Here is a 22,721-nt window from a genome sequence, read left to right as displayed (position 1 = left end):
AGAGTCAGAGAAGTGGCTGGGAGAGAACGGAAAGGCCCTCCTTCACATGGGCTGCTGGAGGGAATGTGAACCAGTTTGTCTCTGGAGGGCAGTTTAGCAAACACCTTAAAGATATGCTTTTCCGTTGACCCAGAAAATCCACTTAGAGGAATTATCCTGAAAGGCGTGCAAGTTGAATTACCCACAAGGATGTTCATGCAGTGCTGTTGATGAGAACAAAGGATTGGAGATGATTTAGATGTCCAAGAAAAGCAAACTGGTTACATTATTTATGCTACATTCAGATAAATAAAAACTTCATAGCCGTTAAAAATGTGGTTGTAGGGCTTCCCTGGTGGCGCAGTGGTTGAGAGTCCGCCTGCCGATGCGGGGGACACGGGTTCGTGCCCCGGTCCGGGAAGATCCCACATGCCGCGGAGCGGCTGGGCCCGTGAGCCATGGCTGCTGAGCCTGCGCGTCCGGAGCCTGTGCTCCGCAACGGGAGAGGCCACAACAGTGAGAGGCCCGCGTACGGCAAAAAAAAAAAAAAAAGACCCGGAGGGGTCTGCGCAGCTAAGACTTTTGAGCTAAGTTAGGGGAGGTGGTGTAAATGCCCTCTGTTGAGGGTCACTGGGTAAAACTTACATCGTTCGCTCACGTTTTAAGTAAGAATGGATTCTTTGGGGAAGATCTGAAGCCATGCCGAAGGCTGTGTACGGCATAGCAAGGCACAAGGCAGGAGGACGCTGAAAGCAGTGGGCAGATTCATAAACAGACAGAAACACGCCAAAATGGGTCCTGGTCATCCCTAGGTGGTAACTGACTTAACAGGTGTTTTTGGGGGGGTCACTTTTCTAGTTTTTAAATTTTTATGCAATAAGAATGTATTATTTTACAACTTGGGGAGATATCATCATTATTTTGAAAATAAAGCATAGAGATGCTGAAAGAACTGAAGGAAGTGGGTTCACTCAAGGGCCATGCCAGGCCGCCCTGCCCTGGGCGGGGCTTCCGTGCCTCCCCCGCCCTGGGAAGAGAAGCCAGCAGTGATTTGGGGGTATCTGTTGGGGGGCACGGCCAGGCACAGACAGTCCTCCAGGGCGGGGGTACCCTCACAGTTAAGGGCACAGGCTCAGGGCTTGAACGCAGCCCTGCCGCTTACTAGCTATGATCTTGCGAAAATAATCCCAGCTCTGTAAATTCAGTGTCCTCGTCTGTAAGAGAAGAGCCATTCCCACTTGGTGGGGCTTAGGGAGGATTGAACAAGACAGTAAATATAAACTGCTTAATGCCAAGCCCATCACTTGGAAGCAGATAGTAAATAATATTTCTACAACAGGCCATGGCCTCCCTATAAGGTAACCAAAGTGTCACAGTTTCCCCCATGCAGAAGCCCAGGCCAGTCTTGAAGCAAAAGCCCAAACCTCACTCTGTCCCCAAAAGAAAATCCTCTCCTCAAAAGCACCAGTGAGCAACTGGTATTTTACGAAGGATTCAGCAGGAGCAGTGAGGATGGGTCAGGTGGGACACCAGGTGGGACACCAGGTGGGACACCAAATCCAGGTTCTCCCAGACCCTCCCTCTCCACCTGGCCCCACAGACTGCATGGCCCCCAGCCTCACTGGCCACGCCTACCCCTCCCTTGGCGTCTCCCCGGGGGTCTCGTCCTTCGCCCAGCATCTTAGCTCCACCAGTCTCCTCCACCTGCCAACTAAGGCCCCTCAGGGCACTGGAGCTGCTCTCTTTAGAAGGTGAGCTGCAGGTTATAGATAAACCAGTGGATTTTTTCCTGATACATACAGGAAAGGACGCTGAGGTTCAGAGAGATTATGCAAGCTGTCTTGTAATAGGGAAGAACAAACGTGACTCCCTCCATACTGGATCTGTTTCTTTTACTTTAACCTTTCCATTCTACTGCTCTTCTTACAAGTTAAGAATGTTGCTTATAGCCTGCAATTTACAGGATAGCCCATTCTTAAGGCTCTGACCTTTAAAGGTATAACACTTTTCTAACCATATAGAAATAAAAAGTTGCAGAACAGAGAATAACCTTTTTCTTGTTGAAGGTTTACAGGAACATCGAAACCTGATCTACGCAGACAGCTACAAGGGGAGGGTGGGACGAATTGGGAGATTAGGATTGGCATATATACCCTACCAAGCATAAAATAGCTAGCTAGTGGGAACATGCTATAAAGAACAGGAAGCTCAGCTCAGTGCTCTGTGACAACCCAGATGGGTGGGATGGGGGGGTGGAAGGGAGGTCTAAGAGGGAGAGAATATAGGTATACGCATAGCTGGTTCACTTCATGGTATAGTAGAAACTAACATAACATTGTAAAGCAATTATACTCCAATTTAAAAAATTGTTTTAATTAAAAAAAAAAAAAGGATTCTGGCACCAAGAAGTTTGCAGCAACCAACCACACCCCCTCCCCTTTTAGTATAAAAGAAGCCTGAATTCTGACTCAGGGAAGACGGTTCTTTGGGACACTAGTCCACCACCTTCTCTGTCTGCTGGCTTTCTGAGTAAAGTCGCTATCCTTTGCCCCAACAACTGGTCTCTTGATTTATTGGCCTGTCCTGCGGTGAGAAGTACGAGCTTGGAGTTGGTTACAGCCTGAGGACACAGAACACACAAGTAGCAGGACAGCATCTCAAATGGTCCCTTGACTTAAAACCCCAATTTGGTAGCAGGGCCTCCTGTAGGGACCGAGATGATTCCCCTGGGTTTGGGCTGCAACGCAGGAAGCTCCCAGATCCTCGGGAGCATCTGGGAAGAGAGAAAGGAAAACACCCACGAATACATGCTCACACTTACTCAGATATGCATCCACACGCACACTGACACTCACATGCCTATAGCTTGCACATACACTCTCACCTGCACGTATTCACACACACCCACACATACACACACACACACACACACACACACGTTGTCCCGCTCATCTCTGAAGCACAACTGAACTCTGGCAGCCCCCCTGACCCTTCTGTCAAAGTGTGGGTTGAGGCACTGTTTGTTTAAAGAAAGGAATTAGGGATCCAAAAAAATGTTTGTTTGTTTGTTTGTTTTGTTTTTGTTTTTTGCGGTACGTGGGCCTCTCACTGTTCTGGCCTCTCCCGTTGCGGAGCACAGGCTCCGGACGCGCAGGCTCAGCGGCCACGGCTCACGGGCCCAGCTACTCCGCGGCATGTGGGATCTTCCTGGACCGGAGCACGAACCCGCGTCCCCTGCAGTGGCAGGCGGACTCTCAACCACTGCGCCACCAGGGAAGCCCTAAAAAATGTTTGTTTGTTTTGCGGTACGCGGGCCTCTCCCGTTGCGGAGCACAGGCTCCGGACGCGCAGGCTCAGCGGCCATGGCTCACGGGCCCAACCGCTCTGCGGCACGTGGTATCTTCCCGGACCGGGACACGAACCTGTATCCCCTGCATCGGCAGGCGGACTCTCAACCACTGCGCCACCAGGGAAGCCCCCAAAAATGTTTTTTAAATCCTAGTCTATGTGCTGTGATAGCTGCCCTGTCCACAGCAGCAGTGACCACCCAGACTCAGTTCTCGAGAGTGTAGTAACATCCCCTCCTCACCCCAAGAATTGGGATGCACTCCCAGGCACTAGCCCCACCAAGGAAATGACCAACCCCCTCACAAAGGCAGAATCACCCCAAGGCTTCCCCTGGAAACCCAGCCACTCCAGGTGGCCACGCTGCCCACCAGGAAGAGGGCCACCACCACCCTGGCCAGTGTCCTTGTCCAAGCCCAGGCTTGGACAGAAGAGCTAATGCCACCTGCTTTGTCAGAATCTCGTGGGACGGGAGTGGGAAACACTCAGCACAGCATGTAGTGAGTAGCGGGTACTCAATAATTGTTCGTTTCACAAAATGAAAAATGTATTGCCCAAGAGTGAACGCTAACGTAAACCATGGGGTTTGGGTGACTGGAATGTGTCACTGTAGGTTCATCAGTTGCAACAAATGTACCACTCTGGTGGGAATGTTGACGGTGGAAGAGGCAGCTATGCCCGGGTGGGGGCAGAAGGTATATGGGAACTCTGTACTTTCCTCTCGATTTTGCTGTAAACCTGAAACTGCTCTGAAGAATAAAGTCTATTTTTTTGTAATTATTTCCTAGAATTCCTCTTAGGAAGAGTCTTATCTAGGGGTAGAGAGGACAGCATCTAAGCTGTTTGGGGCAAAGGACAAGGTCGGTGCCCCAGCCCCTGGGGCATGGTCAGGTGGCCATATTTGGTCACTAGCTGGTGGAGGCGTCAGCTTGGGCGAGTGAAACAAAAGGAAAGACCTTCACCTTCTTGGTGGTAGAACTCTCAGCCCTGCCCAGGAAGAGACCCAGTTTGGGTGGGTGAAGATAAGCCACTTGGGAAAGGAAAAGATCATGTAACTCTCTTCACATGACCATCCCTGAGCTGTTTTCTCAACTGGGAGCAGGAAGCAATTCACAAGCTCATCAGAGGTGCTTGAGGCTGGAGTAGGAGACCAGGAAACACGTCTGATGTTGGTGAGGAGGAGGCTGGGGGGACAGTCAAGCGTATGAGTGTGGATTTGCCACGTGCTGTGTCAACGAACCCTCTCTTCAGTCTGGAATCATCTAGAGCAGTGCTTTCCAGTAGAAACATAATGCATGCCACCCATGTAACTTTAAATTTCCTGGTAGACACGTTTTTAAAAAAGTAAAAAGAAGCAGGTGAAATTAATTTTAATAATCTATTTTATTTAACCCATATATCCAAAATATTATTATTTCAATAAGCAATCATATAAAAGTTATTGAGATATTATTTTTTATTTTTGGCTGCATTGGGTCTCCGTTGCTGCGTGCAGGCTTTCTCTAGTTGTGGCGAGCAGGGGCTACTCTTCCTTGCGGTGCGCGGGCTTCTCATTGCCGTGGCTTCTCTTGTTGCAGATCACGGGCTCTAGGCGCACGGGCTTTAGTAGATGCAGCACGTAGGCTCAGTAGTTGTGGCTCGCGGGCTCTAGAGTGCAGGCTCAGTAGTTGTGGTGCATGGGCTTAGTTGCTCCGCAGCATGTGGGAATCTTCCCGGACCAGGGCTTGAACCCGTGTCCCCTGCATTGGCAGGCGGATTCTTAACCACTGTGCCACCAGGGAAGCCCTACATTAGCTTTTTAAAAAATAAAATAAAAATAAAAATAAACCTGAGGAGGTATGGTCTCTGTCCAAGGAAGACTGCCAAACACACCTGTGAGCTTCTCCCAGAGAGGGACCTGGTGTGAACTGACTTCCCCACAACGACATCTGATGCTCTTTACTCCATCTGGAATGTCTACCCCCACCCCCACCCCGCCCCAGGGGACTCCAACTGCCACGCTCAGAACGCAGCACCCTCTGTGCACCTGTGCCCCTTCCACCTGCGCCCCTGGCTCGCTGGGGGCATCTTCTGAACCCTGCCAAGCTGTGGACTCCCTGAGGGTAGGTGCCAGGTCTGGCCCTTCCAGGCTTCCTCCGCAAGCCCAGGCTACACTTTATCCTCCCCGCAACCGAGTCTGCAGTTTGCCTGCCCAGGGGAGGGGAACCAGGGTCTCTGGCCTGTACCTCCCTCCCTAAGCAAAGCTGCCTCCCCTGATCCCATCCACAGAGGGTCCTGCAGGACTCCCAGAAGGAGGAGGAAGCAGAGGGGAAGGAGCAGAAAGCAGGATGGGGAAGGCAGATGCTCCACCAGCAAAGGGGGGCCGAGCAGGAGTCCCTGGCAAGCGGAGGAAAAGAGAGAACAAGAAGAAAGCCTGGGGCGCAGCGGCAGGGGCAGGGGGATGGCTGGAGGGGAGCAAAGCACGCTGGGCTTAAGGGTCCAGCTCCGTGAATTTTTACCACCAGGATCAAGATGGAGATCGTTTCCAGCACCCCATAAGGGTCCCTCGCATCGCTTCCCACTACACACCCTGGGTGGGGGGAGGCTGAAGGGGTGATGTATCATGAGCGGAACCCCGGCTGAGGGCTAAAGCACATCTCACAACAGCCCCGTGCAATCTGGGTCAGTGCTGCAGCAAGCCCAGGTCTGCCTCCGTTTCCAAGTGGTAAGAATAGCAGACTTCATTCCCTGAGGAGCAGTGGGGGGGACATGATTCCCATCATGTACATACATACTGGTAGCTCCCAAATAAGGAACACAAGAAAGATCGCGTATATTTGACTTTCTTTCAATCAAGTTAAATCCTGTGCCAGTTATCCCACCAGCTGCCCAGAAATCTGACCTTGGATGTGACAGGGCCTGATCCCCAGGATTCCCTCTAGGTCACGGGGTTCTCTGTAGCACCAGAGCTACAGGGAGGCTGCTTGGACCAGATCAGCCATCTGCCTTGGTTACCATGGAGATGCCTATTTCCCCAGAGGATGTGATCTTTTCCTGGTGAGAGATTCTGCTGCTTCCATGCCAGGTTCAGAGCCCTGGGGAATCTTAATCAAGGCTGAAGGTCCCCAGGAGTCCCACACAGCCATGCCCTTGCCATGTCCCAAGCTCACCCTGGAGAGGTGCCCACCTCTGTCCCCCTATTCTCAGGGACTTGCTCCTGTCGCCTGCGGCTCTGAGCTCTCTCTCTTTCCCTTCTCCTCTGAGAATCTGGCATTATCTACTTAGTGATTTAATAACATTACATTTTTATCCTGTCACACTTATTTTTCTCTTTAAATCTCCTCAAAAGCTTAAGAGAGAAAGTATTCATATCCCTTTGTGCAGATGAAAAATATGGAGGCTGGGAGACTAAGTCACCCAGGCAGGAAGAGGTGGAGGTGATACTCAGATTCAGGTACTCCAGAGCCCGTGCTCCGGGGTCAGGACTCGGAAGTAGAGTGAGGTAACAAACAGGACAGTATTATCAGCAGGAACAGATGTCACTTTCAGACAAATTTGTCCTGGCTCCATCATTACTATACAAGTTCCCCGGGCTGGGACAACCTCTGCACTAGGTGGTGGACTCTTTTATTTTTTTTAAATAAGATTTTTTTTTTTTGATGTGGATCATTTTTAGTCTTTATTGAATTTGTGACAACACTGCTTCTGTTCTCTGCTTTGGTTTTTTGGCCCCAAGGCATGTGGGATCTTAGCTCCCCTACCAGGGATCAAACTCGCTCCCTCTGCATTGGAAGGCGAAATCTTAACCACTGGGCCGCTAGGGAAGTCCCTGGATAGTGGACTCTTATAGACCCTCCTTGGAAATGTCCCCAACGGGAACACAGAGCTACAGACTTTAGACCTGGAAAAGGCCTTAGGAATCACTGAGTCCTCCTTCTAGGGGATAAAATGGAAGCCCTGAGAGGCGAACAGGGTTCGCCCAGGAAGCTGGTGGTAACCAAGAACTGGGTGTCCCACTTTCCTAGCCACCTGCCCCCGGCCTGGCCTCTGAACAGTAGGCTGGCCAAAGCAAAGCCTGTGTGTGTTTGTGGCAATAACTGTTTACAGTGCACTGAGGTCAGGTCTGGCACCGGACACCAGGTCCCTGTAAGAGGAGCTGGGGAACATGCTTATCTAGGGCCACCCTCCCTGCCCTGCACCAGGAAGCCAGGTCCAGGAGCTCCCTTTAGAGCCCAGAGTCGGACCTCTGAAAAGGACCTTTTCTCAGTGCTTCACCCCAGGACTCTCTAAGAGGGCGGCAGAGGTTGCAGCCTGGAGCCAGGGGTTGGCCATTCCTAGTAACTGAGCAACTATGAGACAAGTTGGGACCTGGCACTCTTTGCTGCAGTGTTTGCACCTGAACAAACATCTCCTAGAGCAACAAAATGCAAAGAAACTATGAGGGACTAAAAATAACTGCATGCATGCACAGTTGGGGCAAATTATGCATAACAAGATACAAAAAGACCAAAAACCCAACTGCCACTTCTGAAGACCCAGGAGCAAAAGCGGGGTACTGCGCATGCCCCCTGCACTCAATTCCACCAAAGGGGTGGGCAGACCTCCTGAGCCACCCCTCTGGCCCGACCCCTGGACACACCCCTACCTCACCCCATATAGGGAACCAGCTCGCCCCCCCTCAGGAGCAATCAGGGGAACCGGTTGCTTGTTTTTGCTCCCCCCTGCTGCAGCAGGGCCCCCAGTGAAGCCTTGCCTGAATTTCTTGTCTGGCCTCTTAGCAATTTCTATCGATTAAGGAAGGCCAAGAACCCTAACCGGTAGCACCTACAATGCCTGTTCATTCGACAAGTATTGCGCACCCACTGTGTGCAGGCACTTACCGCACATGCACAGCAGAGGAGAGAGGCACGCACCCTATTCTTCTGAGCTCACGGTCTAACAGGGAGATAAATAAGGGAACTGGCAGAGCCAGACCACGGGCATGCCACCTGCGCCATCACACAGGGCCCCACGCTTAGGAGGGCCCTGCGCCTGGCTTAATGTTCTGCTGTCGCTGTCTTCAAATTCTGAATCGTTTTTGAACAAAGAGCCTCACGCTGTCATCTTGTACCAGGCCCAGCAATTTATGTAGCCGGTTCAAGGAACAGGCAAGCAAAATGCAGTGTGATTAATGCCAAAGAGAGGAAGCGGGGGCACAGAGATGACTCCCAGCTGAGTCCTGGAGGATGAGTGGGAGATATCGAACAGGGAAGAGGAGGGGAAGAAAAGGGACAGCACGTACGGACCCTGCAATGTGAGAGATCGGGTGCTTCATAGAACGTTGTAGAACGTGGGGAGCGGTGATACACCATGAGGTGAAGGGGAACTAGGACCAAGAAAAGCCAAGATAATCCTGAAGAACAAAACAGAGGAGCTCACGCTATTGGGCACAGAGACTTTTTATAAAACTCCGATAATTGACAGATTATGGCTCTGGAATAAATAGAGCAGTGGAACAGAACAGAGAGTCTGAAAACGAACCCACGCATAAATGGAAATACGATTATGATAGAGAAGGCAGGACAAATCAGGTACTAGTCAATAAATGGTGCTGGGACAATTGGCTATCCACATAGGAAAAAGAATTAGACCCCTCTCTCACATCTCACACACACACACACACACACACACACACACACACACACTTCCTTCCAGGTGGTTTAAAGACCTAAATGTGATTGGGAGATTGCGATCGACATATATACACTAATATGTACAAAATAGACAACTAATGAGAACCCGCTGTATAGCACAGGGAACTCCACTTCGCTGTACAGTAGAAACTAACACAACATTGTAAAACAACTATACCCCAATTTTTTTAAAAAGATCTAAATGTGAAAAAGCAAAGCTTTAAAACTTTCGGGAAAAAAACAGGGTATCTTTATAAACTGGAGGCAGAGAAAAGATTTCTTCAATATGACATAGAAAGGATCTTTTCCTAAAAGGAAAAGATAAGCTGGACCACACTGCGATTTTAAATTTTCTTATAAGAAAATACGTGTGCACACTGGGGGAGCCAGCTCTGACTCATTCACTCTCTCCCCCCAAACCCCTTTCAAGCACAGCCACGTCTGTGAGTGTAGAGGTTTCCAGGTGGAGGAAGGTTGTGTCCTTAGCTTCTTCTGGGATGGGTGTGAGACTGGGACGCCCATGCCTTCTAGCCATGGTTCCCCAATTCCTGATATCAAGGAAGCCAAATGATTATTCAAAAGACTACTTAGTAAATACGGAATCAAAAAAACTATCAAGAAGAACGGTATAGATGATCTTACTTGCAAAACAGAAATAGAGAGACACAGACATAGAGAACAAACGTAGGGAAACCAAGGGGAGCAGGGGGGGTGGGGGGATGAATTGGGAGACTGGGATTGACATATATACACTATTGATACTATGTATAAAACTGATAACTGGGCTTCCCTGGTGGCGCAGTGGTTGAGAGTCCGCCTGCCAATGCAGGGGACATGGGTTCCTGCCCCGGTCCTGGAAGATCCCACATGCCGCGGAGTGGCTGGGCCCGTGAGCCATGGCCGCTGAGCCTGCGCGTCCGGAGGCAGTGGTCCGCAACGGGAGAGGCCACAACAGTGAGAGGCCCGCGTACCGCAAAAAAAAAAAAAAAAAAAAAAAACTGATAACTAATGGGAACCTACTGTATAGCTCAGGGAACTCTACTCAGTGCTCTGTGGTGACCTAAATGGGAAGGAAATCCAAAAAAGAGGGGATATATGTATATATATAGCTGATTCACTTTGCTGTACAGTAGAAACAAACACAACATTGTAAAGCAACTATACTCCAATAAAAATTAATTTTAAAAAAAAACTATCAAGTACACCCAGCTTTTCCTCCTTTGGGGTTTTCCATGTTATGGGCTCTTTCTCTTTAAGCATCAACTGGGAAGTCACCTCCTCAGAGGCCTCCTGAAGCCCTTGTTGTGATGCGCTCCACGGACAAAGAACAAGATAAACTCAAAGGGCCAACATCACCGGAACAGAGAGTTACCAGACCCTTATCACTCTGTCACAATGAGACCATTGCAACATCTCTGAGCTTTCCCAAGCAGCATGCCTTGCTCCTTTCCCATCCCATATAAAGGAAGGTATTCATCCCACTGGAAACATGTGGACCCTACCCAATTGGCAGGTGACTCACAAGTCCCTGGCTATAAAAACGGAAAAGCAACCCATGCTCATCGTCGACTTTCCCTGGCTACCAGGAAGTCGGCCCACTGTTCTTGCAGCGACCCTTCTCTTTAATAAACTCTTCTTTACATTCTGCCTTGTGTCTGGAAATTCTTTTCCAACCCGTGCTCAGACCATGACATTTGTCACTCTCTCATGTCACCTTATTTACTTCTTTCTTGGCACCTGTCACAATCTGTCATCTTATTTATTGTCTCTCCCTCCCATTAGACTCCACTGGTGCCAGTGACCCTGACCATCAAGATACATAAACCCACAGTCCTTGGGGCCAGCATACATGTTTCTGTTTGCCTTGCACAGTGTTTTTCCAAAATTAAATTTATTGGCAATGATTAGAAATCAAAAGATTTTATAGAAACATCTGAATTTCAGGGTTCTCTTGAAAAAGAAGATCCAGCACAATGGGCTGGAGCCGCTGCAGCCTCTGATTTTCACCCCGGCGCTCACCACACCCCGTTACACCACCCTTGGCTGTCTGCACTCCTTTAACTTACCTCTCTGGTCCCTAGAAGCCTTTGGAGTCTAAAACCACACTAGGTACCCCTGCAACTATGAGCATTTCAATTAATAAATTGAAAGTGCAAGAAAGGTTGACTGTTTTTAAGGAAATAGTTCAAGCTCTGGGAAGGCTCAACCTCACACAATTTGTATGACAAAAGTGCATGAATTCTTCTTGACCCCCAGAACCAGCGTTACTCTCCCTTGAACTTGTGCTAATGATCTGGGAATTCTTTCCTTAGACGATCTAAACGATACGTTTAAAGTAGATTAATTCATTTTTAAATTAGATTCATCTAAATGATAAATTAATCTAAATGATAAAGTTAAGGTTTTGGTTATACTATTGTACGTTGAAAAAGTGCCGCCCTAAATCTGTTACGGAGCAAATCTGTAAAGTAGGGAGTAAGTGGGTAGTTGGGTGGGTATGAGATAGTGGGAATTTGTCGTGTTTGGGAGGGTCAGCATCTAAATCCCCTCTAAGGAGTGTCAATCTACCCCAGGAAAAAACCCTTCCCTGCAACAGGATCAAGAAGGCGGAACAAGCCAGAGAACATAGGGTGCAGGCGCAGAAACCTCCGCCAGTTGTCTGCACCAGCCACCTTCCTCCAGCACTGCGCAGGCGCCTAGACGAACCAACCCTTCCCTCCCCCTTCCATCTCTCCCCTAGTCGAGAGGACGCCCTCCCGCAGCACACAGTTCCTGCGCAAGCGCCGTCCCGCGTCCCCGCCTCCGGACCAATTGGAAGCGGCGGCGCCCGGGCGCAGGGGGCAAAACGTCGTGGGTGGGGCCTGGACGTGAGGGCAGCGCGCTGGCGTCACAGGGCGGCTACATAAGTGAATACAGGCACCGCCCCTCCGTCCCAGTCACTGAGCCGCCGCCGAGGACTCAGCAGTCTCCCCCTCGAGCCCCCTAGCTTCCCGACGCTCCGTCCCCCCCGCCCGCCTTCTCCAGCCGCCGCCTTCCGCAGGCCGTTTCCACCGAGGAAAAGGAATCGTATCGTATGTCCGCTATCCAGAACCTCCACTCTTTCGGTAAGTCCCGGAAAGGTCCCAAGAGGAGGAAGGCCCGGGCGGGGCGCTCCGGCTCCGCAGCCAGGGCTCGGAAAGCTGCTAAGCGTTCCGTACCTTAGTGAACTTGGGTAGAGGAGAGATGTCGGGGCTCGCAGGCAGTGGGGCCGCGGCCTGGGCCCTGGGGTTGGCCCCTGAGCGCGACCGGAAGGAGCGGGCGGGAGGTCAGCCCTTGGGCGGATCCGGCGTCTCGGGTGGCGCATTTACTAATGGCTCCCTGGCCTTTTCGGGCCACACCCGCCCCTCCCGCCAGCCTTCCGTCACATCCCATACGTCACCGCCGTTGTCACAGAGCCGGGAGGGAGAGGCGGTGCCAGCCATAAGTGACAGCTGCGCGCGCCAATGGGGCGGGAAGCGTGGCCCCGCCTCGGAGCTTGGGTTCCGGCCGGTTGCATCAGCTGGGTGGGGCGCCGCCGGCCAACCCTGGCTCCCCCGACATGTGATCGGCTTTCGAGGGCGGGCCTGGGGCAGGAAGCCCAGACTTTCTCCCGGACTGGGGAAGCCGGCCGTCCCGGACTGACCTGTTCGAGGAGAGCCAACAAAGAACATATCTGATCTGACCAGGCCCTGACGATTTCAGTATCAGTTTCTGCACACGGAAGAGATCCAGTGGGAGGGTCGCAGTGGGATCTGAGCACAATAGCACTAAACGAGCTTGACTTTTCTTCCCAGACCCCTTTGCTGATGCAAGTAAGGGTGATGATCTGCTTCCTGCTGGCACTGAGGATTATATCCATATAAGAATTCAACAGAGAAACGGCAGGAAGACCCTTACTACTGTCCAAGGGATCGCTGATGATTACGATAAAAAGAAACTAGTGAAGGCGTTTAAGAAGGTAGGTTTTCAATGAGATTGTAGGGAAATCGTGTTCACCTTGCCTACATGGGGCTGCTGTCCTGTATTACTTTTTGAAAAGGGTTATTAGTGGCATTCAGGTTGTTGCGCTGCCTAACTTGTTTGCTTGCATTGTCCTTGCAGAAATTTGCCTGCAATGGAACTGTAATTGAGCATCCAGAATATGGAGAAGTAATTCAGCTACAGGGTGACCAGCGCAAGAACATATGCCAGTTCCTCGTAGAGGTGAGTGGTCACTTCCTGTTAGTACATTTGTGCCTGTGCCCTGGCTAACTCATCTGAGATCTGCCTAGTCTAGTCGGTCTCTGCTGGGGACGTAGAAGTTTGTTTTCTAAGGCTAAGCCAAACAGTTGAGTTTTTGAAGTTCATCGACAAAATGTATTTCTGAAAACAAGGGATTTGTCTGCCTTAAGTTTACTGTTTACATGGGTCTGCTTTAAGGGTGCAATTGCATGCAGACAGATACTAAAACAAGCAGGATGTCTGGTTGGCTGTTCCTAAGTGCTGAAATCCTATTGCACCATTGGTGGTTAACTGAGTGTACCCTGAGTTGAGAGCATCTGGGCTCTGGGACTTCTCTTGACCAGTGTAGAAGTAGGAAGACAGGATTGTTGTCATCAGAAATGGAGGCTTTAACTCTATTTCCTCTTTAAAACTGCCCTTTTTTCCTTTGCAGATTGGACTGGCTAAGGACGATCAGCTGAAGGTTCATGGGTTTTAAGTGCTCCTGGCTCACTGAAGCTTAAGTGAGGATTTCCTTGCAATGAGTAGAATTTTCCTCCTGTCCCTTGTCACAAGTTTAAAAACCTCACAGCTTGTGTAATGTAACCATTTGGGGTCTGCTTTTAACTTGGACTAGTGTAACTCCTTCATGCAATAAACTGAAAAGAGCCATGCTGTCTAGTCTTGAAGTCCCTCATTTAAACAGAGGTCAAGCAGTAGGCACCTGGCAGTGTCCGGCCTGAAACAAAGCAATAACGGTGATGTTTCAGCCAAGTCCAGAGCCCCAAGATCACAGGCGGCTATGTCTGGCCAGAAGCTCCTCAGCAATCCCTCTACAGAGTTCCCTGCCCTAAGAGAATGTCGCCACCTGAACAGCCCTCGGTGAAGCTGAGAGTGGAGGATGGGGTGAGGCAGCGACGGCAGCTGTACTGCTAGAGGGAGTCTCTGATCATCAGGGGAAAGATCCCGTGGTATCTCCAACGTGACCAGGTGGGCAGAGCTTAGAGCAGCCACCTTCCTTCTATTGAGGTGACAGGACATCTGGCTTGCCACCAAGGTCTTTTTGACCAGACATATCCTAGCTGATCGATGTCCAAACTAGAATGTGAGGCCAACCTTCTATCAGAGTTAAACTTTTGACAAGGGAACAAATTTCAAACCGATGTATCAGTCATGTAGCTGTAGAGCTCGCAACTTACTAGCAACAGCTGCCCGATGCCACGTGAAGTAACAAACTGGTTTTTGGTTTTTTGGGGGTTTTTTTCCCCTTCAGTTTTAATGTTATGTAATGTATTTAAACCCTTATTTAAATAAAACTTGTTTTCAGAAACATCTGACTTGCAGATTTCTGTTTAATATATAGTCAATCGTGTATGTGTGGAGGAACCACAGAAATGGCAGTAGAGGTTACATCTGCACCTGCAGCTCCTCCAGTGGGGCCTCAGCCTCTTAATGAAAAACTAGTGAGCTTGTCCCTCCAAGTGCCCCCCATGTCAGCTGCCCTGTAAGCATTCAGCCAGAGCTGTGCTGTCCCATTAATCTGTCCTGAAGGAAGGTGCTGCTTGGCTGACGGACACTTGGTCAGCTGCCTGAGTGGTGTAGTGGTTGTGGAGGGACTTGCCTTGTGAGACGACAGAGCAGGGTTGGTTTGGAAATCCTTGACTTCCCTTGTTAACAGGTCTTAAGGACTGTGACAAAATGATAAATATGGTGTGCGACTTGATGTAATCCACAAACCCTAGAAAAGGCATAACGAAAGTAATTTTTCTAGAGAATAGGTTTGTAGTATTAAAAATGTAACTAAAATGTTGGAGAAGCTGATACTTAATGTTGGGAGGCCATCCCTTGACAAAGGCAATGAGTAGTGAAGTGTATCAAAGTCTGCTCTTAGGGCCTTTCTATTAAACACAAAATCTTCCGTTTGTGGATTATGAACTGGTCAGACTTCAAACTCGAATGGTCGTTAGGAGTCAACCCTTCCCCTCTTGGTTGCCGGCCCATTTTGTAAATAAAGGTTAGCCTCCCACATAGAGGCCAGCCTGGAGCCAGGGAGGTGTTTGTGGAAGAGGAGGACCAATGAGTTGCAGGGCTGAGCCAGTGGTGATTGCCCTGAAAACAAGATTCTAGCCCCAGAGGCAGAGGCTTGTAACCCAAGATCCTACAAAACTGATTGTGTTTAATAAACAACTTACCACTTGGCTCCAAATGTAGTGGCATTGTTCAAATTATTTGGATGATACTTTTAAAAATCAGAAAGATCTGACCTAACCAAAAGGGCTTATAGGGGCTTCTATTATAGAACAACCTAGAGGCCAAACCCACAGAAGACCACAGTCAGAATATGGGATGAGGGGCTTCCCTGGTGGCACAGTGGTTACGAATCCACCTGCCAGTGCAGGGGACACAGGTTTGAGCCCTGGTCCGGGAAGATCCCACGTGCCTCGGAGTAAGTAAGCCCGTGTACCACAACTACTGAGCCTGCGTGCCTAGAGCCCATGCTCCTCAACAAGAGAAGCCACTGCAATGAGAAGCCCACGCACCACAATGAAGAGTTGCTCGCTGCAACTAGAAGAGCCCTCGTGTAGCAGCAAAGATCCAATGTAGCCAAAAATAAATACGTAAATTTTTTTTTAATCTGTTCAAAAAAAAAAAAGATGGGATGAAACAGTAAGAAAATCCTGTGCCGTTGATGTGCTGTTCCTGTGCTAGGTTGTTAACATCTCTTGTGTCTATTAAAGACCTCCAGTTCTCCAGAATGGGACTTGGAAAACTGGCAACATCAGTATTCAATCAGCTGTCTGAAACCAAAACAAGTATCTGAACATAATGGCAAGAGGTTTGTGAACATTATTTATTTATTTTGGCCTCACCAAATGGCATGAGAGATCTTAGTTCCCCCCGACCAGGGAGCAAACCTGTGCCCCCCTAGTGGAAGCTCGGAGTCTTAACCACTGGACCACCAGGGAAGTCCTGGTTTGTGAACATTCTAATCAAATTGATGTGACTTGGGTGTATCTCAGGGAATGAAATAATTAAGAAAGGCTAGGGACTTCCCTGGCGGTCCAGTGGTTAAAAATCCATGCTTCCACTGCGGAGGGCACAGGCTCAATTCCTGGTCAGGGAACTAAAATCCCACATGCCACGTGGTATAGACAAAAAATAAATGCACAGGGCTTCCCTGGTGGCACAGTGGTTGAGAGTCCACCTGCCAATGCAGGGGACACGGGTTCGTGCCCCAGTCCGGGAAGATCCCAAGTGCCGCGGAGTGGCTGGACCCATGAGCCATGGCCGCTGAGCCTGCACATCCGGAGCCTGTGCTCTGCAACGGGAGAGGCCACAACAGGGAGAGGCCCACATACCAAATAAATAAATACACAAATGGGCGTGCCCCCCCCAAAAAAGCCTAATTGTCTCCATTTGATAGTTAAAAAATATGAAATGTGGAAATTCCCAAGGATAATAGGTGGTTGCACATTTTCTAGAACCCAGGACTCTCCATTGCTCGTCCCACCAGATGACCTAAATAGTTTATTTTACAGAGGTTGCATGCTTGGTATATGCAGTGCAGTATGCAAGGAATCGTGGGCCTCAAAAAGGCTAGTCAGACACCCTGTGCTTGGGATGCTGACCCCAGATAGGGGTGTGAGACTGGCACACAGCCGTGACACAAGGCAGAGAGGGGTCAAGGCCACCAGTGGCTTTACCAAAGAGCTGCAGGATCTCTGAGGATTAGGAAATGTTCCCCACTTCCATAGGACCTCCCATAGGACCAGGGAAGGCTTCATAAAGGAGGTGCCGTCAGAAGCAGGGCATTCCAGGCAAAGAGAAGGAATCAAGACCCAGGGGTGGAAGCACCTAGTGTGTGTGAGGAAGCCATGGCTGGAACAAAGGCTCTGCATGGAGCAGAAATAATTCAGTACTGCCTCTCACTATATGCCAGCCCGGTGCTAAACGACTCATTTCACAGTACGGACTCGGTCCCATGGTAGACAGATTCAGAGGGAATATAACTTAACCAGCAAGTAGGTGGGGAAGAGGGGGTGGAGGAGAATAAGGGCTGGGGGAAGATTGGTGTGAGGTCAGTGGGCTGAGCCATGAGCTAAGACGTTTTGATGTTAATATGCAAAAGAGTCACAGTAAAGAATGTCTCCCAGGGACTTCCCTGGTGGTCCAGTGGTTAAGGGTCCCCGTTCCCACTCCAGGGGGCACAGATTCGATCCCTGGTTGGGGAACTAAGATCCTGCATGCCGTGCAGCTCGGCCAAAAAAATAAAGACTGATTAGGAAGATGATTAATAAAAAAAAGTCTCCCAGCTCTCTGCTCCTTAGTTCCTTTCTCCCACCCCCAGTTTGTTCTCTCTGCCTTATCCTTCCCCTCTCTTCCTTCAGTCTCCCTACCCAGCCCAATGCTCACCCTCGGCAACGGGGACAAGCAGGACCAAAGACAAAATGAAGGCAAAATGCAGACTGGTGAGCTAAAACTACTTTAAAACCGATACTCAATTTTTAATCTATAAATAGGTCAAAGAAACCCAGTATATTCGTGAACAAGCATTGTACCAGGAGGCTCTAGAATTGACTCCCTTCCTCGTTTACCAGCCTGGGTGGTATGTGGCATCAGTGTCAAAACACTTTACTATTAATCTGAAAAAGAATGAATATATGTATGTATAACTGAATCACTATGCTGTACACTAGAAACTTAACACAACATTGTAAATCAACTATACTCCAATAAAGTTTTTTAAAAGAGAATTAAATTTTAAAATCTATATGGGAGGGACTTCCCTGGTAGTCCGGTGGGTAAGACTCTGCGCTCCCAGTGCAGAGGGCCTGGGTTCGATCCCTGGTCAGGGAACTAGATCTCACATGCATGCCACAACTAAGAGTTCACCTGCCGCAACTAAGAGCCCACATGCCACAACTAACACCCGGAGCAGCCAAAACAAATGAATAAATATTTTTTTTAATAAAAAATAAAATGTATATGGGAAAAGAATCTAAAAAAGGTTGAATATATGTATATGTATAACTGAATCACTATGCTGTACACCTGAAACTAACACAACATTGTAAATCAACTCTACTCCAATAAAATTTTTTAAAAAGAATTAAAAAAACAAAACAAAACAAAAAACTATTCACTGTCACAATTACTTTGAAATTAAGAGCTCCTTGACTGATTTTTAACTTTTAAGGAGATAAGACATTATTTCAAAATTAGCTCCTAATCTGAGGCTTTGGTAATTTCTTCTCTTGCACTCAACTCCAATTAAAATATTCATAAAATGCACTGTTCTTGGGGGAACCTGTTAAAAATTCAGATTCTAGGCCTCCCCCAGGACAGTTTGGCTGTACTGGGTATTAGCTAACCAGTGCCCGGGTCCCAGCTACTTTTCAAGGGCCTACAAAAATGTCTAAGGACTGAAGAAAAATGCATCATTTCCAAAATCTGACTCAAACACTGCAAAATCAGCATAATTGTTCAACACTACAAAAGCTAACATTGTCCGTAGCTGCAATATAATTCTTATATAACTATATGTAAACGTAATAAAGGTTCTAGAGAAAGAATATTATTTTTAACAAAACTCAGATTTGTAAAATTTATCAATATGTTTTCAAAAATGTTACAGAATTGCTTCCTCCCTCCTCAAAAAAAAAAAGTTACAGAAAATGTATGTCTATATGGCCTGTGAGTACATTTTATTCATTTGGTGTGAGGTGTGACGTAGCCTCGGAGGATATTACAGAGGCCTACAAACTCCAGGAAATGGCCCTGCCTTTAGGGCCAGAGATTCTGATCCAGAAGCTCTGAAATGGGGCCCAGGAACCTGCCCTTTAACCAGCATCAGCCAGTTCCTATGGGAGGGCCACAAACCCCATGTGGGAAAACACTGCTGTGGCTAATGGGGAGATATTGAAGAAACTTGAGCAGGAGAGAAGCATCAGCAGAGCTAAACTTCAGGGCAGGTAATCAAGAGTATTTTATCTAAGGGACTTCCCTGGTGGTCCAGTGGTTAAGACTTTGCCTCCCAAGTTAGGGGGTGCGGGTTCAATCCCTGGTCGGGGACCTAAGGTCCCACATTCCTTGCAGCCGAAAAACAAAAAACAGAAGCAATATTGTAACAAGTTCAGTAAAGACTTTAAAAATGGTCCACATCAAAAAAAACTTTTAAAAAAGAGTATTTTATTTATTTAAGATGGTAGAAAAAGGGGTAACCGAGAGTTACCAGCATCTGAGAAACCAACCCCTGAGACTGTGAGAGTTCATGTATAACGTATGTGTGTGCGTCTTCTTCCAGACCTTCCATAGCTTTAATCAGATTCTTAAAGGAAGCCACTACCCAAAACAGTTAAGAATCTGTGGCCCATGATTTCCTCCCAAGACTTGCGAAGCCCCAGGGATTATCAAAGGTTTTCCAGGCACATCACTACAAGCAGTAAAAGTGCCTATTTCAATGTCGATTTTTTAAATTAATAACTATTTAAAATATTTAAAAATAACTCTGAAACGAGTGTGTTGAGCAGAAGACGCACACAGCGGCCAGACTCCAAGGCGCTCAGAAGCCCGCACACGACTCACTCGCTGCACAGCCACTATCTCCAGCCGTCATCCAGCTGCAGCCATCCAGATCGTTGCGAGGTTCAAATTATCTTTAATCTTAGACCTTGATGGTTAATTTATACCCAGAATGGACAACTGGTTGAAAACAGGAAGCATAGGGAACGCAGAGGTTGGAAAATGTTAATGTGGAAGCGTAAACATGACAGTCATTCTGTGCGTGTGTCAGGTCATTGATTCTCACTCCATTTCTATGAAACAGTAGAAAACAAACACAGGACCAAATCAGGTGCAGGGAGATTGCGACTTAGGTTCCATTGTCCCATCATGGAAACAGAGCTAAAGACCTGCTGCTCAGCAGCACCTGGGAGCTTGTTAGATGTGCAGAATTTCAAGCCCCACAGTAGACTTAGTAAATCAATCTTTTTTTTTTTTTTTTTTTTTTGGCCGCACTGGGCTTTCATTGCTGCGCGCAGGCTTTCTCTAGTTGCGGCAAGTGGGGGCTACTCTTTGTTTCAGTGCACGGGCTTCTCAGTGCAGCCGCTTCTCTTGTTGCAGAGCCCCGGCTCTAGGCGTGCAGGCTTCAGTAGTTGCGACGCGTGGGCTCAGTAGTTGTGGCTCGTGGGCTCTAGAGCACAGGCTCAGTAGTTGTGGCGCACGGGCTTAGTTGTTCCAGGACATGTGGGGTCTTGCTGGACCAGGGATCGAACCCGTGTCCCCTAGCATTGGCAGGCGGATTCTTAACCACTGCGCCACCAGGAAAGTCCCTCAATCTTCACTTTAACAATCTTCATTAACAAAGTTTAAGAAGCACCAGCTTGGACCATAAAATTAGCAGACCTCATAGAGTGATCTGCAAGCTGGTTAAAGAAAGACGGTAACGTTATGAGTTTAAATTTTTTATAAATGCATTTCCCATTACAGTTTCAGATATGCATTGAAATGCACAAAAACAGACCGTTGAAGAATGGAAAGCAACAGTTATGAGCTAAATATGAACTGGTTAGTACCATGGTACACTGATTAGTACCATGCATCTCCAGGTTATTCAAGCAGACAGCACCTGAAAATTATTTTTCTCCTAACATGCTGTTTTCATTTATGACACAGCAGCTCCTTTGTAAGTACCAGGTCACATCCATCCCTTGGTACATATCTCTATTTGCTTTTAGACCATTTCTTTTGTTTAAAAATAATAATAATGAAGCTGATTCTATTGAAATGCAAAAAATAAATAACATGGCAGCGGCTGAGAGGTGCAGAAACCTGGCTGTCACAGCAGTCAGCTGGGGTGCTTTTTACTGGTACCAAGCCTGAGCTCAGCCCTCAGATCCTCAGGCCAGAACCCCTGGAGTGGCCCATGAGTGATCTCTCCATTCACCACTACCGAACCCTACCAGATCTGCAGGTCCTGTTCATCGGATCAAGGATGTCAAAAACAATGTTGGAGGAGAAAATACAAGGATGGCTATATCAAATGTGGCTTTTCATTTACTGGGACCAAAGACAGCGCCCATCTCTCATGTGCTATCTGTAATGTGCTTGTGTAAGTAGCCTGAAACTCTCTTATATCACCCTCCAGGAAAAATAATACAAAGTTTATTAAAAAATATCAGGTGATCCGTATGGACTACAGCTTTAAAAAAAATACATAATGAACTTTAAATCTGCATTTTAACATATATTTGTTCTCATAACCAAGCGTGATGCAATATCACTTTTTAATTTGTCTAAAATCGTGCTTTTTCTTCTAATTAAATATAAACAATGTTTTGTCACTTTTAAATGGGAAAGTCAAATTTTATCTTTAAATGGTATGATTATTACAGATATTTTATTTCATTTTTATTTTTATTTTTTATTGAAGTATAGTTGATCTTCATCGTTGTGTAAATTTCTGCTGTACGGCAAAGTGATTCAGTTTTACATATATAAATACATTCTTCTTTATATTCTTTTCCATTATGGTTTATCACAGGATATTGAATATAGTTCCCTGTGCTATACAGTAGGACCTTGTTGTTTATCTATTCTATAAGTAATACTTTGCAACTGATAACTCCCAACTCCCACTCCATCCCTCCCCCATCCCCCATCCCCCTTGGCAACCACAATCTGTTCTCTATGTCTGTGAGTTACAGATTATATTTTAAATTAAGCTTTAAAGAAGAACCTGTCATTACCAACCTCAAATAAATTATCTTTTACTTAAAATGCCTGGCGTATACCTGGCATATGATGAAAATGATCTAAAATTCCCAAGCTGGTTCTCTAGGTTCTTGTGGTGGCTTGTGGTGGCTTATGGAATCTTAGTTCCCCACACATTCAGCAGTGGAAGTGGGGAGTCCTAACCAGTGGACCGCCAGGGAATTCCTCTCTAGATTCTTCTTTTTTAAATTAATTTATTATTTATTTATTTTTGGCTGCATTGGGTCTTAGTCGAGGCATGTGGGATCTTTTATTGTGGCGCGAGGGCTTCTCTCTAGTTGTGTCCTGTGGGTTTTCTCTCTCTAGTTGAGGCATGGGAGCTCAGTAGTTGTGGCACGTGGGCTTAGTTGCCCCACAGCATGTGGGATCTTAGTTCCCCGACCAGGGATCAAACGCACATCCCCTGCATTGTAAGGCAGATTCTTTACCACTGGACCACCAGGAAAGTCCCTCTAGATTTTTCGTATGAGAGTAAGAAGGATCATCGATACAAAAAATTGAGACTCACTGAGAGAGATCTCAGATGCTTTGCTGCTGGAGGCGGGCCAGAAGACACGGTGTGGGTGACTCTGAAAAGCCTTCCCAGGTTTATGACAGTGCCCAGTGGGCTCATGTAACCCAGGGTTTCTCAGCCTCAGCACTATTGATATTTAGCGCCCGGTAGTTATTGCGGGGAGGGAGAGGAGGTGGTCTGTCCCGCGTATCATAGAACGTTTAGCAGTATCTCTGACCTCTACGAATTAGATGCCAATAGCA

General features: G+C 47.8%; 1 protein-coding gene across 1 annotated transcript; it reads left to right on the top strand.

The window, feature by feature from the left end:
• The first annotated feature begins 11,896 nt into the window (after positions 1 to 11,896).
• On the top strand, positions 11,897 to 14,525 carry EIF1 (eukaryotic translation initiation factor 1). The gene is made up of 4 exons (XM_059998677.1): positions 11,897 to 12,079; positions 12,788 to 12,951; positions 13,095 to 13,196; positions 13,648 to 14,525. The coding sequence occupies exons 1-4, from the start codon at positions 12,049 to 12,051 to the stop codon at positions 13,690 to 13,692; spliced, it is 342 nt and encodes a 113-aa protein (XP_059854660.1). The 5' UTR covers positions 11,897 to 12,048; the 3' UTR covers positions 13,693 to 14,525.
• Positions 14,526 to 22,721: the final 8,196 nt, after the last annotated feature.

Source organism: Delphinus delphis, chromosome 19 (genome assembly GCF_949987515.2).
Source record: "Delphinus delphis chromosome 19, mDelDel1.2, whole genome shotgun sequence".
Taxonomy (NCBI): domain Eukaryota; kingdom Metazoa; phylum Chordata; class Mammalia; order Artiodactyla; family Delphinidae; genus Delphinus; species Delphinus delphis.
This window is presented reverse-complemented; position numbering and strand designations above follow the sequence as displayed.